At 38.2% G+C, this 16,824-nt stretch overlaps 1 protein-coding gene across 1 annotated transcript in view; it reads right to left on the bottom strand.

Moving 5' to 3' along the window:
* Window positions 1–16,824, bottom strand: part of LOC150081560 (uncharacterized) — a 710,435-nt gene that overhangs the window by 498,402 nt on the left and 195,209 nt on the right. The window contains exon 7 of the mRNA XM_090380128.1: window positions 14,954–15,085. Within this exon, the coding sequence (XP_090236254.1) occupies window positions 14,954–15,085 (132 nt within the window). The remainder of the gene's footprint in view (window positions 1–14,953; window positions 15,086–16,824) is intronic.

The following is a 16,824-nucleotide window of genomic DNA, read 5'->3' as shown; positions in this document are numbered from 1 at the left end:
GAACTGGAGCAAGCAATTAAATTAATGAAAAATAACAAAGAACTGGCATTGATAACAACTCAGTCGAAATGCTCAAATGCCTCGGATCAAGAGGGAAACAACAGCTCCTCAATATTTTTGATAATATCCTAAATGGAGGGAAACTACCCCTTGAATTTCTGAGATCCATCTTTATTCCCATACCAAAAAGGATAAGCCTCACAAGCCACTCCATGAAAGTCCTCTTGATTATGCTGTATGACTTCTATGCTGAAACCATTATAGATTTAATACAAGATTCTAAAGAAGGAATTACTGATAATGGTTCAGTTATCAGTAACCTGCAATATGCAGACAATACTGTTCTCATTGCAACCTCAGAAGAAAAGCTACTAACACTCCTCAACAAAGTGGTAACAGCAAGTGAGCGGACAGGCTTAACAATTAATGCCAAAGATCAAAACTATGGTCATAACCAAACACCTTGCCTGGAATAAAAATACACTGTGGCAACCCCCATCAAACAAGTGAGTAGATTTAAATATCTAGGGAAGATCTTTACAAATAATAATGATCAAGGCACAGAAATTAGAAGCAGAATTGGTATGGCCAAAGAGGTATTTAAGAATCTTAAGGACTTCCTCTGTGACACGAAAGTGAATTTCCAGAAAAGATATCGAATGGTCAAATGCTACACATGGAGCACTCTCCTATATGGATGTGAGACCTGGGTAATGTGGAAATCAGGAAACTGGAATCCTTCAAGATGTGGACGCTCAGAGGATACCCAAAATTCCGTGGACAGGTCGCGTCACCAATGAGCAAATCCTTAAGAGGGCAAGAACCACAAGGACACTACTAACTATAATTGCAAAGGGAAAAACTGCCTACCTCGGGCATATTATAAGAGGCCCACAATATGACCTGCAGAGACTAATCCTGCAATGGAAGATTTTTGCTCTTTTGCCTTTAGCAAAAGAGCAAAAGGAAGACAAAGAAAAAAGTGGATTGATAGCATCAAAGAATGAACAGGGAGGTCTTACGACACAAGAACTATTTCACAAAGCAAGAGACAGAATTCACTGGAAAATGTTCGTCTACAACGTTTCAAATTGAATATGGAACCTGAAGCAGAAGATGCATTCGAGCATGCGCTGATGAAGTGGTCGCCTGATTAGTATTAGTAACGGCCGCATGGTGCAAGAAAGCCTATGGCTTATGCTGCACCAGCCAAAAAAAAAAAAAAAAATCCGAACAAAACAATGATATAAATAAATAACTAAATAATAATAATTAATAAATAAAATAAAAAATAAATAAAAAGGAAATTAAACCTATCATCCTATGCACTTCCCTTACCCGAAAGTACTATCCAGATGACCTTTGAATTTCCCCAAACTGTCGGCCTCTACCACCCATGAAGGCAACTTATTCCAGTAATTTATAACTCGCTGGCTAAAATAAAACTTCCTGCAGTCCAATCTAAACATTTCCCCCCCGTAACTTGAATTTATGTCCCCTAGTTCTAGCATCATTTATAATCTTGAAAATTTTGTCCTCCTCCATTTTACTGATGCCTCTCAGAGCCTTAAACACCTCAATCAAATCTCCTCTAAGGTGTCTAGTTTCCAAACTCTGCAACCCACATATTCGAAGTCTTTCTTCATAAGGACGCCCTTTTGCCGATCTCACCAGGCGAGTTACCCTTCTTTGCACCCTTTCAAGAAGCTCAATGTCTTTCTTTAAGTGCGGTCTCCATACTTAAACACAGTATTCCAAGTGTGGTCTAACATAAGCCTTATATAATGGGATTATCACGTCCCTATCTCTACTTGCAAAAGTTCGATAGATCATCGATAGGACACCATGGGCCTTCCTCGCAACCTGTTTACAATGCTCAGAGAATTTCATGTCTGACCGTATCGTAACACCCAAGTCCCTTTCCTCCAGTACTGGGTTTAGTTGAACTCCACCAAGTGAATAAGTTTTTTTGGGATTACTGTTTCCCAGGTGTAATACCTTACACTTTGTTGGATTAAAGCACAGCTGCCATTTTTCTGACCATTCCTGAAGTCTATCTAGGTCTCTCTGAAGAAGCTCAGCTTGACAGTGATCATTAACTACTCTACCAATTTTAACATCATCTGCAAATTTAGACATCACGCCCTCTATCCCTTCATCAATGTCGTTTATGAAAATTAAAAACAACAGTGGTCCTAATACTGATCCTTGGGGAACCCCACTTCTTACATCAACCCAATCTGAGGAATAGCCATTTATCACAACCCTCTGCCTCCTGCCCTGAAGCCATCCTTCTATCCATCTAAGGATTTTCCCAATGATTCCAACCTGTTCCAGCTTATAAAGCAACCGCTCATGTGGGACTGAGTCAAAAGCTTTGCTGAAATCTAGATAAACAATGTCGAAATTATTCCCTAAATCCAGCTCATGAGTGACCCTTTCGAAATAGCGAACCAGATTTGTTAAACATGATTTTCCCTTTACAAAACCATGCTGAGTATCCTTGAGAATTTCAATTCGATCCAAATGATCCTGAATTCCACCCTTGATCATTGCCTCCATGATTTTCCCTACTACTGAAGTTAGACTGACAGGTCGATAATTTCCAACTTCACTTTTAGAGCCACCCTTATGTATGGGAGATACATTGGCACTTTTCCAATCCAAGGGAATCTCCCCAGAGTATAGTGATGCTCGCATAATTAGCCTCAACTGTTCAATGCACTCGCTTGCCGCCTCTCTTAAGATTATAGGGTATATTCCATCAACTCCAAGAGCTTTACTGGTCTGTAGGCTCGAAAGTTTTTTCATTAAATAATCTTGCGAAATTTCAATATCATTAATTACATATTTTTTAACTTCGCTCCCACAATTTCCCATTGCCACAAAAGGCTTTTCATTTGTAAATATCATTAGCATTAGCATTAGTAGAGGCATTTGATGCAAGAAAGCAAGCTTATGCAGCATCAGCCAAAAAAAAAAAAAACCCACTTCCACTTCACCCCTCTGTTCGTTCAAAATACCTGTCCAGCTGAGCCTTAAACTTATTTAGGCTATCAACCTCCACCACAAGGGATGGCAGTCTGTTCCACCAACCAACCACCCGCTGGCTAAAGGCAAATTTCCGCATGTCTATCCTACATCTGTCTTTCCTCAATTTGAATTTATGCCCTCTCAGGTGATTGTTCTGAGCTAGAGGAAGAATCCCATCAGCATTGAGCATGCTTAAACCATTCAAGGCTTTATACACCTCTATCAGATCACCTCGCTGGTGCCTAGTCTCCAGACACTAATTTGCAAAACTTAAGCCTTTCTTCGTAAGAGCACCCCTTTGTTCCATTCACTAATCTTGTTGCCCTTCTCTGTACTCGTTCCAGCAGCTCTACATCCTTCTTGAAATGAGGCCTCCAGACCTGTATACAGTACTCTAGGTGTGGCCTGACCATTGCCTTATACAATGGAATAACCACCTCCTTATCCCTGCTGGAAAAATTCCTGTATATCATTGACAATACTCCATGAGCTACTCTTGCAGCCCGTCTGCACTGCTCAGAGAACTTCATATCTGCCTGCACAATCACCCCCAAGTCCCTTTCAGTCTCTACCACTGTCAGTGTAGTACCACAGAGTTGATACGTTGCTCTGGGGTTGCTTTTTCCCATGTGTAGTACTTTACATTTGTCAATGTTAAACTTCATTTGCCACCTCTCAGCCCATCTGCTCAACCTTTCCAGATCCTGTTGCAGCAGCATAGTATCAGTAGTGTCCTTGACAACCCTGCCAACCTTTGTATCATCTGCAAACTTGGGCATTAAGCTTGATATACCATCATCAATATCATTTATAAATACAGAAAACAATAATGGACCCAACACTGAGCCCTGAGGGACTCAGGAATATCGATGCAAAATAACTGTTGAGTTCATCTGCAATGGCAGCTGGTGTATTTATTACTATCCCCTTTCCCTTACGTAAAGGTCCGATCTGGTTTGTCCTGCTCTTCTTGGCATTTATATATGTGAAGAATTCTTTATCCCCCCCTCTTTGCTCTGTTTGCTAGTGATTTCTCATAAACTGCCTTTGCCTGTCGAACCTTTTCTGTGGCTCTATTATAGATCATCTTGTTCTTTCAACTTGATTAGTTCTTTCAAAGTTATGTTCTAGACCGCAAATAGATCTATGCTGCTATGCATTATGCACTCAGATTTAAGGATGCATGCAGGCTTGAATCGCCATCTGAAAACATGCCATTTGGTGAAAATTAATTTTCACACCCCCTGCTCTCATTCAGATGGGACATAATTTAGGGGTGCCATTTCGTTGGCTATTTCAACATTGTCGCCATTTTGACACCCGAGCTAGCCTCGGTGTGAAAATAGCTTGGCACAGAACTGATAAGAACTGTCAGTGGCACCCTTCTGATACCAGCGCCAATATAATTTACATTACCTTTGTTGTTGTTTGTTAGCTGTTGGCACATTGGCTTCTGTGGCCATAATGCACCTCCCAAAGTTTTGCATTTTCTACTCTGATCTCTTGCAATTGCAGTTCAAATTACTGCCTGATTAAAATTATTCACAAAGTATTTGATGGAGAGAGGGAGTTTGATTGTATACGTCGATTTGCAGTGACTTTTGCTTTTTAAATCTGATTATAAAAGCCTTAATTTTAGATAGTGAAAGACCTCTTCTATATTATTTTCTACACATAATATGCTTTTCAAAGTAGAAGCATCGTGAATTTTAGTTACGGATTTAAAGGCTGTTTTTCTTTTGTTTGTAAAGGCCGGACAGTTGCATTACCAGATTGCCATCAGGAATTTCAATGTTCTATGTGGGATCAAGTTGTGGGGTGTCAGGGTTATCAACAGTGATTTCTACCACAACCAGGGGAGGGGAAACTCAGTACCTAAACACAATCTAGTCCAAGCCCATTGTTAAGTTGAGGTAGGAGTATATATGTTTGTCTGCACTTCCCAGTTGAATAAAGACTTGATTTGCCTTGTGTACTACATCCATAATTTTGGATTCTGCAGACTCTGTGTAACTCTCAGTCAGGGTGGGGGATGAAAAGGGGTTCTGGCAGGGGATCAGAATTCTGAGGACACCCAGAATTAAACCTAGAAATTTAGTAATTAATTAAAGAAAGGGAGAGGTCCATAGCATAACATGGGGAAAGGGGTTCCAAATATGATTATTTAATTTTTTAATCAAAACAGTGGAGCAGTAGGCAATATGGAAAATCAGAAGTGGGTCAGTAACCAAAGGAAACTATGCTGGCAATCCAAGATAATGAAGGCAATAAATGGTCTGTTCTTTTTCCAAGTCCATGAGCATAATTTAAATTTAACTTTTTGCTTCTGGCAGTACTGATGGCAAACCAGTGGGCAAAAAGGAAAAACTGGAGCATGTAGCTTTGACCTTGGCAAGAGGTTTGACTGACCAGCTACGGTCTTTGTCCTTTGGTAGGAAAAAACAGAATAGCACAGCATAGAGAGTTAAAATTAAGATTATTCAAAAACGAATAAATAAAACTAAATCACTTTTTCCTTTTTTTGGTAAGCTGAATTAACCATCATGGAGATAAGATCTTGATCTTTTTGATGATATGGAATATGACAATTTTAATTTTATTATGAACACTAAAATATCATTAGAGGTCGGAGCTAAGAAACACTGAACTTATTATTATTATTATTATTATTATTAACTTGCAATAAGCCACGCACATGCTCTCCCAATCCAGGAGGGATTGCTCTCTTTGGGAACTCTCTCGAAGAATTATTGAGAGCCTAAAGATCTCAGAGCTCTTGATATTAAAAGCATGGCTATCAACAGATATTGTGAATTTTCATTTTACATGTTTAGCAATGCAGGCTCCCAGTCAGTGGTAGGATTAGCTGATGCAGTGTTTACTACACTGGTAAGCTACTGGCAGTCAGAGTTGTACACCTCTGAGGTGGGATGGAGGTGAGCCCATCATTCTCAGTAACTGGCAAAATTTGCAGTTTCCTGTAACATATACCTTTATATTGTGCTGTCAGCTGTTTTGATAAGAGATTCCCACACCCCTCGGTTGTATGTGAAATGAAGTAAGTGAATGGGAGGACTTTGTGGTTACCCTGACATTGGGGAAATCCAGACTGTTGGATATATTTCTCAATAATGTAATTAGTGAACTCTGGAGTATAAGAGTTAAGGAGAATGTTTCTGACCTGGTCAGGAGTTAAGTCTTGGAATTACAGAGGTTCAGGATCCATACACCTGTAGTATTTCTCTCAGGACTCTGATGGAGGGCAGAAACTGCCCCACACCCTATTACTCCAGGAAACGTTAACTGCTGAGAGTATAAGCTGTGACAGGTATTGTACACAGATACTGTATGGGCTAAAAGGACACACACAGACTAAAAGGTCTTTACTAGTGGCCACAGGCAGAGGCAAAAGTGATTCTTGCATGGCTTCTATTAGAATGAGCAGCAGCCTAGAAAACAAGGTAATGGAGATTTCCAGGACTGCTGGGAGTCATAGTGGAACAAGTAAATACGTGGGCTGTGTTAGGGTAACTAAGAGTAGGAACAGGTGCATGTATACTTACATGTACACCAATGCTGGGAGTATAGTTAATAAATTTGATGAGCTCGAAGTGCTAGTCAAGACACCAAAGGCAGATATTATTGGAATATAAGAAACGTGGTGTCACAGAAATATATGCAGTGCAGAAATGGAATTTAGCGAGTACAATGGGTACACGAAGGGAGGAGGAGTTATGCTGTTAGTTAAGAAACACAAAATCTAAGGAAGTGCATCCAATTGATGTTGAGTCTGTTTGGTGTGACATAAGCACTGCAAAAGCAAAAATGAGAGTTGGTGTGTGTTATTGGCCTAATGAATCTGATGAGTATAATGAGCAATTGTGCAGAGAAATCGAGTGGGCCAGTAAATCAGAATGTCTTATAATCGGGGATTTCAACTTTCCAGATATTGACTGGAACTTGTGGATTGGTCACTCGCACACTAGCAAGACTTCTGTGGATTTATTGGATGACTGTTTTCTACAGCAACGTGTTCAAAGGGCAACTAGAGGGAGTAATACTCTTGATCTGATTATCAGCAGTGATTATTCATGCATTAAGAATTTGCAGATAAAGGAACCACTGAGTGACAGTGATCACAATGTACTGATGGGAGAATTACTTAAAGATGCAACTACCATCAAGGCTAAAGGGAAGGGCTTTTGCTTTCATAAAGGTGACTACAGGAGTCTCAGGCAGTTTTTAAATTCTGTACAGTAGGATCAATTGATGATGTTACCAATGTTGAATTCTAAACGGGAAGCCTTCAGGGACTTAATTTTGGAGGCTACTAGGCTTTTCATTCCAACTAAGAAATACTCTTCAAGGTTTAGGCCTAAATGGATGTCAGATGAATTAATGAGGCTCGTGGAAGAGAAGAAAAATATATGGGATGCATATAAAGTATCAAGTGATAAAGAACTATATGGCAGATATAAACTAGTCTGTAATCGAGTCACAAAGGTTAGGCAGGCGAAGGCAGATTACGAGAAATCTTTGGCAAAGGATGCAAAGAAAAACAGCAAAGCGTTCTTTACTAATGTAAATTCTAGAAGGAAAGGAATGAATCAGATTGAACCACTTAACACAGATGGGTTAAATATTGATGATTATGCTCAGGTAGCTTATAAAATGAATGAGTATTTTCCATCTACATTCACACATGAGTAGTTATTCAATGAGGGGAATGCCAGAAGTTTAGCAAACTCTAACAGGGAGCTAAGTGATTTTGTAATAACTGAGAGTGGAGGAGAAATTGTTGAAGTTAAACATAAAAAGGCACATGAGATGAACGGGATTTATCCAGTTATATTAGAGGAGGCACCAAAGGAAGTTAGCAAACCCCTAACCAAATTATGAGAGCTTCCTTGGACTCAGGGGAGGTCCCCATGGACTGGAGAAATGCAAATGTATCATCAATTCATAAAGGGGGGGGGGGTCAAAAGGTGACAGAAGTAACTATAGACCTGTTAGTTTAATTTGTGTTCTGGGGAAAATAATGGAATCACTGGTTAAAGAAGCATTGCAGGATCATCTACCAGACTGCAGTAATAGTTAAGACAGAGCATGGGTTTGTTAAAGGGAGGTCTTATGTGACCAATTGGATTGGATACTATCATGTGGTGACTGAATGCCAAAAATAATTTTGAAATCATAAACTGGGATTTCAGGAAAGCTTCTGATACTGTTGCACATGGAAGACTGCTGTACAAATTGAAGAGATATGGCATTAAGGGCAAATCGCTACAATGGATAAAGGGATGGTTGAGTGGGAGACGACAGAGAGTGGTACTCAATGGACACTGCTCTTCGTAGACAAATGTTATTAGTGGAGTTTTCCAGGGTTCGGTGTTGGGCCCATATTTGTTTTGTATATTTATCAATGATATTGATGAAGGTATATCAGGTTTAATGTCCAAGTTTGCAGAATATACAAAGGTTGGCAGGGTTGTTAACAACAGCAAAGACAGTATGCTACTCCAACTGGATCTAGATAAGTTGGGCAAATGGGCTGAGAAGTGGCAACTGAAGTTTAACATTGAAAAATGCAAAGTACTGTATATGGGTAGCAATAACTGAAGAGAAACATACCAACTGTGTGGTACTCCACTCAGGGACGTGGAAAGTGAAAAAGAGCTTGGGGTAATTGTGCAGTCAAATATGAAGTTCGCTGAGTAGTGAAGACAGGCTGCCAGGGCAAGCCAATGATATATAGGAATTTTTCTAGCAGGGACAGGGAGGTGATTATTCCGTTATACAAGGCAATGGTCAGGCCACACCTAGAGTACTGTGTACACAGTGATGAGCTGTGAATATTTTAACAATGGGCTCGCAGTTTTACCGACCTTTAGATGTGAAACATCCTTGGGGATTCCTACCGCGCATGACGTCACTTCCGTGACGTCATGCACAGAAGGATTCCACCAGAGGCGCTTCCCACATTCACACTACTACTCTGCACCAAGCACTCACTAGTAGTGTGATTAGAGCGCGACGCATTTTTCGTGACTGGTGTTATCCTAATGCCCTCTTGTTCTAATGCCTCCTCCTCTTTACAATGATACCTGGATACGATTGTATCTGGAGTTCTAACTTTTTAGAATTTTTTTTAATAGTATGACGTCAAAATCATACTTCCTGAAGTAAGTATGACTGCAAAAGTACAAATATTTATCAACAATTTATTTTTTCGTCTCTCGCATTTTCGTAACATTCCATTGTTAGGTGCCCCGAACTGCTGCATATGTCATTTCAACTACAAGGTCAGTACTTGGATTGATGCTGTTTTCTAGAGACATTTAGATACGTTGCAATCGATGGTACACATCAATTACTTTAGTTATCATAAATCCATTGTATCTTGTCTTCCAGAAATTATAAAAATTTGCAAATGTTCAATAAAATATTTACAATACAAAAGCTTTTTTATTTCGTAATCAATATACAAATTAAAATACTGTACCTAACAGAAACGGGAAACATTCACATAAAACCATCTACCACGAATGCTCTGTAAACGCCCCACTTTTTTATTTGCGCTTTTATTTATTTTTTTTTTTTTTAACTAGGGAAATATAATGGATGCATTTTTTTTTTTTTTTTTTTTTCATGATAAAATAAAGGCGCCTCCATAGCCAGGTGGGAAGGAGCAGCAGTGCATAGCACACGCTTCTTGATTAGACCGGGGTTCGAGCCCGTCACCACCAAATACGGAGGATGCGGAAAGGTCAGGAAATGACCACCGCATATCCCCCGAGCAATATGGCCTTAGTTGTTAATACTCCTCAAAACCAAATAAAAAATAACAACAACAATAACATGATAAAATTTTAATATTGCGAATAAAAAATAACACAAAATATTTCCCATATCACAAAATATTCTACAATATAAAAACAAATATTACAAAAAATTAAAAAAAATACACTCATCTAGAAAAGGTACACAATAATCAAAGATTACATAAAAAAATTATTATACAAATATTCAAGAAAAATTTATTCTAAAAATTGCCATATACAATTCACTCCTCTATTAATATTTGTTGTCGATATTCTGCTTTGCTCAATAGCTGAGTGATGATTACAGAGGAATGATTTGACTAACGATCCGGATCAAATTTAAGCAATGGTTTTCCATTTAGATGTATGGTCATCATAATCAGCAATGTGTTTAACTGTCAACATTATTCATTCATTTATACAATATTATTCATTACGCTGAAAGCACTGCTAATCACAATGGTTTCAAAGATATTTCTGGCTTTTTTAATTGAAGTGGGAATTTCACTCAATTTTAAAGATAAACTGTCTTCGACAAAATCTCTAAAATCATTAATTTTTATTTCATATTTTATCAGTAAGCTTAAATAAATTTCTTATTCGTTTTTCACCATCTTGCCATGGAGATGAAAGTTCTTTCATATTCCATGATTCCAGGTACCATATGTCTAAAATTTCTTTCAGTCAACAGTATCATTATATTCTTTATTTAATTTAAAATTACTCAGTTGCATTAACAACTGATCCTTAATAACGTGTCATGAGGTAATTTTTTAAATGTGTTCTTACTTCTGATTCCTTCAAATTTTTTCAACTTCATAACATGCTCTAAATTTTAGCTTCATAATTTAGCATTGATAGTTAGAATAATTAATTTATCTGCTTTTACCATAGTGATTCTGTAAAGCTTCTGAAAGGTAAGACAGCTCCTGCAGGATGTCGATCATTAGTGCCAAATCGTTAAGAAATTCCAGCGTGAAAAGGTGGTTTAATAATCCAGAATATTTAATTAACTTTGATTCAAAATGTTTGCACAAAGTGGGGTAATTCCTCCAAAACTCCATTGCTGTCCGGAAAGCATATGAACTAGCGCGACTTCTCAGAATGTGGCTGCATAGGTTTTACGGACACCCTTAACGTTGTGAGTGAAAGGGATGGTAACCCCTTTCACCCTTAATTTGTGCTTTCTAATTACCTAAAGGCCAGAGATGAGGACAATGCGCATAAAGTTGTCTATCGTAATCCGTTTGTTCTATGGAAATTATTTTAAATGTTACCGTAGAAACCAAGGGGAATTCAAAAAAATTTGCTATGAATAAGTTCATTAAACAGAGGTCCGACTGTAATTAACTCAAAAATGAAGCAATTTTAAAATACATAACTGGTCGATTGTGCCATTAAAATGTGGGGATGGGGCCCCACCATAGTTCCGACTCTAGATACTCAATAATTAAATTCAGGATTTAATTTGTAAAATAAATAATAGCTTCAACAATGGGCTCTCGAGAGCCCATGTGAGCCCACTATGGCTCACCACTGCGTGTACAGGTCTGGAGGCCTCATTTTAGGAAGGATGTAGAGTTGCTAGAACGAGTACAAAGAAGGGCAACAAGATTGGTGAGGGGGAACAAAGGGGTGCTCTTACCAAAAAAGGTTTAAGTTCTGCAAATTGCAGCAACTGGAGAGTAGGCACCTGCAAGGTGATCTGATTGGGTTGAGCAAGCTGAATGCTGATGGGATTCTTCTTCTTGTTCAGATTAAGAACCTGAGGGGGGGGCACAGTTTCAAATTAAGGAAAGACAGTTGCAGGATAGATGTGCGGAAATTTGCCTTTAGCCAGCGGGTAGTTGATTGGTGGAACAGACTTCCATCTTTTGTTGTGGAAGTTGATAGCTTAAATAAATTTAAGGCTAAGCTGGACAGACATTTGGAACATATGGAAAGGTAAAATGGGAGGGGTTTTTTGTTTTTTTTTTTTTTGGCTGATGCTGCAGAAGCTTGCTTTCTTGCATCATATGCCTCTACTAATGCTATATTGGTAAACTACTGGTAGTCTGTTTGTTTGTTTGTTATTTGGTTTTTAGGAGCATTAGCAACTAAGGCCATATTGCTCCAGGAATATGCGGTGGTCATTCCCTGACCTTTCCGCATCCTCCGTATTTGATGGTGACGGGCTCGAACCCCGGTCTAATCAAGAAGCGTGTGCTACGCACTGCTGCTCCTTCCCACCTGGCTACGGAGGCGCCACTAGTAGTCAGAGTTGTACACATCTGAGGTGGGGTGGAGGGAAGCCCATCATTCTCAGTAACTGGCAAAATTTGCAGCTTCTCATAATATATTACTTTATACTGTGCTGGCAGCTGTTTTGATTACTGATTCCCACACCCCTCGGTTGTATGTGAAATGAAGTAAGTGAAAGGGAGGACCTTTGTGGTTACCCTGATATGGGGGAAACCCAGACTGTTGGATACATTTCTCAATAATTCAGTTAGTGAACTCTGAAGTATAAGTTTAAGGAGAAAGTTTTGGACCTGGTCAGGAGCTAAGTCTTGGAATTAGAGGTTCAGGATCCAAATCCCTGTAGTATTTCTCTCAGGACTCTGATGGAGAGCACGAATTGCTCCACACCCTATTACGCCAGGAAATGTTAACTACTGAGAGTATAAGCTGTGACAGGTATCCTACACAGGTTGTTGTTGTTATTTTGGTTTTTAGGAGCATTAGAAACTAAGGCCATATTGCTCCGGAGATATGCGGTGGTCATTCCCTGACCTTTCTGCATCCTCCATATTTAGTGGCTCACGGGCTCGAACCCTGGTCAAATCAAGAAGCACATGCTACACACTGCTGCTCCTGCCCACATGGTTATGGAGGCACCTCCTACACAGGTAATTCATGGACTAATCAAAGTCTTCCTCCTACTTCTACATTTGTTGCTGCCACTGTAAAGTTACTCTCTGGTGGTAAATATGTCCACTCGGCTTTTATCCCAGCCAAAAAAACCACATAATCTGCTGTTATGGGATAAGATCATGTATAGCAATCTTCCCCCTCCCCACCTATTACTTTCTTTGTTCTATTTTATTTACTGTACTTCAGCCTTGTTTACCATTTTCTATATAGTTTTGCACTATTATTTAGCCTGTGCTTCAAAGAGCATAAACTGCCCTCAATAATTTTTTACTTCAAATTTCAAACAGAAGAGTGTTCCAACTTTCACTTCTTACATTGTTATCTGATATATGTGGAAGATAGGCCTTCAACTCATATATTATGTTCATTGTGTATATTTGGTAAGCTTTAACATGTATTTTAAAATGCAGTTTCAAAATGATAACATGTACTGCCTTTTGAAACTGTAGCATAATGAGTATATGCAGATTGCTATCTCTATCATCTTTTACATGCTTTGTCGATGGTCAAATTTTAATAACAGGAGAGAAAAATAAATTAATACTGCTTTTATATATGTTATAGCAATATAACACTCTCATATGACAGTAAGCAAATTTGTGTGATACAGCCACTAAGTCATAATAACCTTTATTTTAATTTCATACCAGGGGGCTCTGACCCCTGCTTGCTTTGCTTGCCAACCCCCGCACACACTTTTCTACGTAATATGTAGAGTTATGATGGAGTAAGTCAAAAGTAAAAAACACACCTGTCGAAACACACTGATATATAATCTAATATATAAAAGAAAATAGAAAGTGTGTAAGAAAAAACTATAAAAAGTAAAACTGTGTAAATGTTGAGAAAATGAAAGTTATTAATAATTGCATGTTATATCTTAGACCCTTAACCAGACAGACTGATGGCTATGCAGGCCCTCAGGGGCCTCATGGTTATCCAAGCTGACACCATGCTGTAGCTTTTTCTAGCTTGCATGGTGTGGGATGCTGACACTGGGCATTTGGGTAACCCCCAGGCCAGTGTGGGACAGAGCTGCAAAAAGCAAGCTCCACCATAGGGATCTCTTTCCCTATGTTCTTTTATTCCTACCACCTGGGGAGGTTGAGTCTCCTACCCCCAATCCCCTTCTCCCACCTCAGTTTCGCTTGGTGGCTCACCCCACCACCCACTTTCAACTCCTACCCTCTGAACCAGGATAGGCATCCTGTACCAGAGGTCCCCTTTCAAATTAGGCGGGTGCCTCAAGTACTGCTCCCTCTGTTCTCTACCACTTTTATCCCACCCTCTTCTTATCTCCCCATTATCTTCTTTCCAATAAAATTTTTTTTTTTTTTTTTTTTTTTTTTTTGGAATCTCCTTGGATGCCTAGACTACCCTACAGTTCACCCTGCCAGAGCTTCCTTCTCTTCTAATGTGTCCTGGCCTGCCTCCCTGGGGTGGTGACAGAAACAGGGGGTGCTAATGGCTGGCTCTCCACAGGCCCACAGGCTAAGCGGCCAGAGGAACAACAAAACCCACACTAGTACTTCACAAAACACACACACACCTTGGCCTTATGCAGAGTATTGTATTCTACACAGAGTAAAAAACATGGAGTTGGGGGAGACCCCCCCCCCGTGCTGCCAGACAAAAGCACTGTCACTATGATTGATATCTAATCAGGAAATGGCCTATGTAATCATTTACCTGTGCGCAGCATTCTCAAGGTCTAAAAAATACCACCTGCATTCTCATAGGTCACTTAGGAAAAGGCTTTTTTGGTTTGGATTCTGTAATGCATGAGGAATATTGTTGCATCCAAAAGAAGATTAAACATTTAACTGATATATATGCAAACTATACAAATATTTAAAATATTTATAAAATAAACTATTTTACAAATTACAATATTCATTAATGTACAAAAAAAGTTAAATTGGAACATCAAATGATTCACTTGCACAAGGTGGCGAATGTTATGGAGGCAGTTGTCAATAATAAATTGCATTTGTAGTGACATAATTGCCTCACCCTCCTCTCACATTGGCTCGAATAAATATAGGAAAACTTTTTAATGTATACAGAGATATACCAAATGGCATAATATAGTTACACTCGTATCACTATCAAATGAGAAATAACAGCTTGACTAATGAATTTACACCAAAAGATTCACCAAAAAAAATTAATTAATAATCACTTACAAAAGAGTACTGCCAATTCATCTGCTTTTTTAATCATTTGTTCCAGAACTTTATCTGTAACATCTTCAATTTCATCAGAGTTTTTCTGTTTGAGCAACCATTTCAACACTTCTTCCTCCTTTGTCAAATCACCTATATAAAAAGAATGAAACAGTTCAAATAAAGGGTTAAGATATCTTAACACACTATTTTATTATTTTCTTGGGTAGATACTATATTATCTGAATTTCTAGTTACAGGAGAACCTTGCAGTTCAGATCTTTGCTGTTTTGAGATCATGGCCAAAAAATTGACTGTTCATGGTTCCATAAACTTTGAATTCTTAGAGCATGAACTATAGACAAGCCTTGAGACCTGACTGCCATGTCATGAGCTAATTATCATTTAAAAATAGCAGGCAATTCACAGAATGCATTACAAAGCTGTACCTTATTGTCACTTCTTTTTATAACTTTCAAGGACCATTTAATAAAAGAATGCAAGTTAGTTATTATTATTATTATTTAATTTTTTTTTTTTAGGAGCATTAGCAACTAAGGCTATATTGCTCCGGGGATATGCGGTGGTCATTCCCCGACCTTTCCACATCCTCTGTATTTGGTGGTCACGGGCTCGAACCCCGGTCTAATCAAGAAGCGTGTGCTATGCACTGCTGCTCCTGCCCACCTGGCTACGGAGATGCCCACAAGTTAGTGATAAAGTTTAGTGACGGAGACGTAAAAATTGGATTGTTATTATATACCAATGATACTGTGCTATTGAACAGTAGCATTCAAAATTTTCAAGAATCTCTGACTGAATCAGATAAAGGTTGAAGACAATTCTGCATGAAAGTTAGTTACACAAAAATAAAAATTATGAAAGTTGGGAGAGATAACAAAAATTTAAATTGGAGATTAAAAATTGAATGAAGTGAGTTATTTTGTGTAACTAGGAACAATCTTTAATGAAGAATTAGATATGAAAAAAATACAATATGGAATAAGTACAGCAGAAAGTGTAGGAAGTCAGCCAAATTCATTTGGAGGAAAAACAAATTAACCAAAAGATAAATCAATTTCTTATAGTACAGTTTTTAAACCTATTTTAACCTATGGACCTGGATAAAAAATAAAGGAACCATTGTAAAATAGAATATTCAGAAATCAGAGTTTTAATAAAAATAAAGTTTTAATAAAAATAAACAGAACCAACAGAAAGAAGCAACTGCAATATATGTTACAAATGAATGAATAAGAAAAAATCTTAGAGTAACAAACATCCAGTCATCCAGGAAATGAAACAAACTTAAGATGAGACAGGCATATAGATAGGATGGGGAAATCTATAAAGGAAGTACTAAAAAACAGCTTAAAGTTAAATTTGGAGTGAGACAAAGCTGCACCTTATGGTCACTTCTTTTTATAACTTTCAAGGACCATTTAATAAAGGATGCAGTTAGTGATAAAGTTTAGTGATGGAGACGTAAAAATTGGATTGTTATTATATACCAATGATACTGTGCTACTGAATAGTAGCATGCAAAGGGAACTAAATTAAACAAATATTTGAAGCCAAAATGAATGGCAATAGTTGGATTACAGGCTTAGAAGTACACCAAAATGAAATCCCATGGAAAATGATTTGATGCTGTGAAATGAGTATTTGAGGAAAGAGGAACTGCACTGGCTATGACTAAAAATAACAGGAAATAGGACAGTATGAAAATAAATGATGAATGAAAGGCTGGTAGTTCACAAGGACCAATCTGTACACACACACACACACAGAAGATATAATATCCATATACTCATCGGTGTGTGTGCAATGATCACAAGTGATTTCTCAATTTATTTTTAAAAATTTTTCTTAGAAATGTACATAACTGCATA

Source organism: Mastigoproctus giganteus, chromosome 8 (assembly GCF_048544385.1).
Source record: "Mastigoproctus giganteus isolate SK-2022 chromosome 8, ASM4854438v1, whole genome shotgun sequence".
Taxonomy (NCBI): domain Eukaryota; kingdom Metazoa; phylum Arthropoda; class Arachnida; order Uropygi; family Thelyphonidae; genus Mastigoproctus; species Mastigoproctus giganteus.
This window is presented reverse-complemented; position numbering and strand designations above follow the sequence as displayed.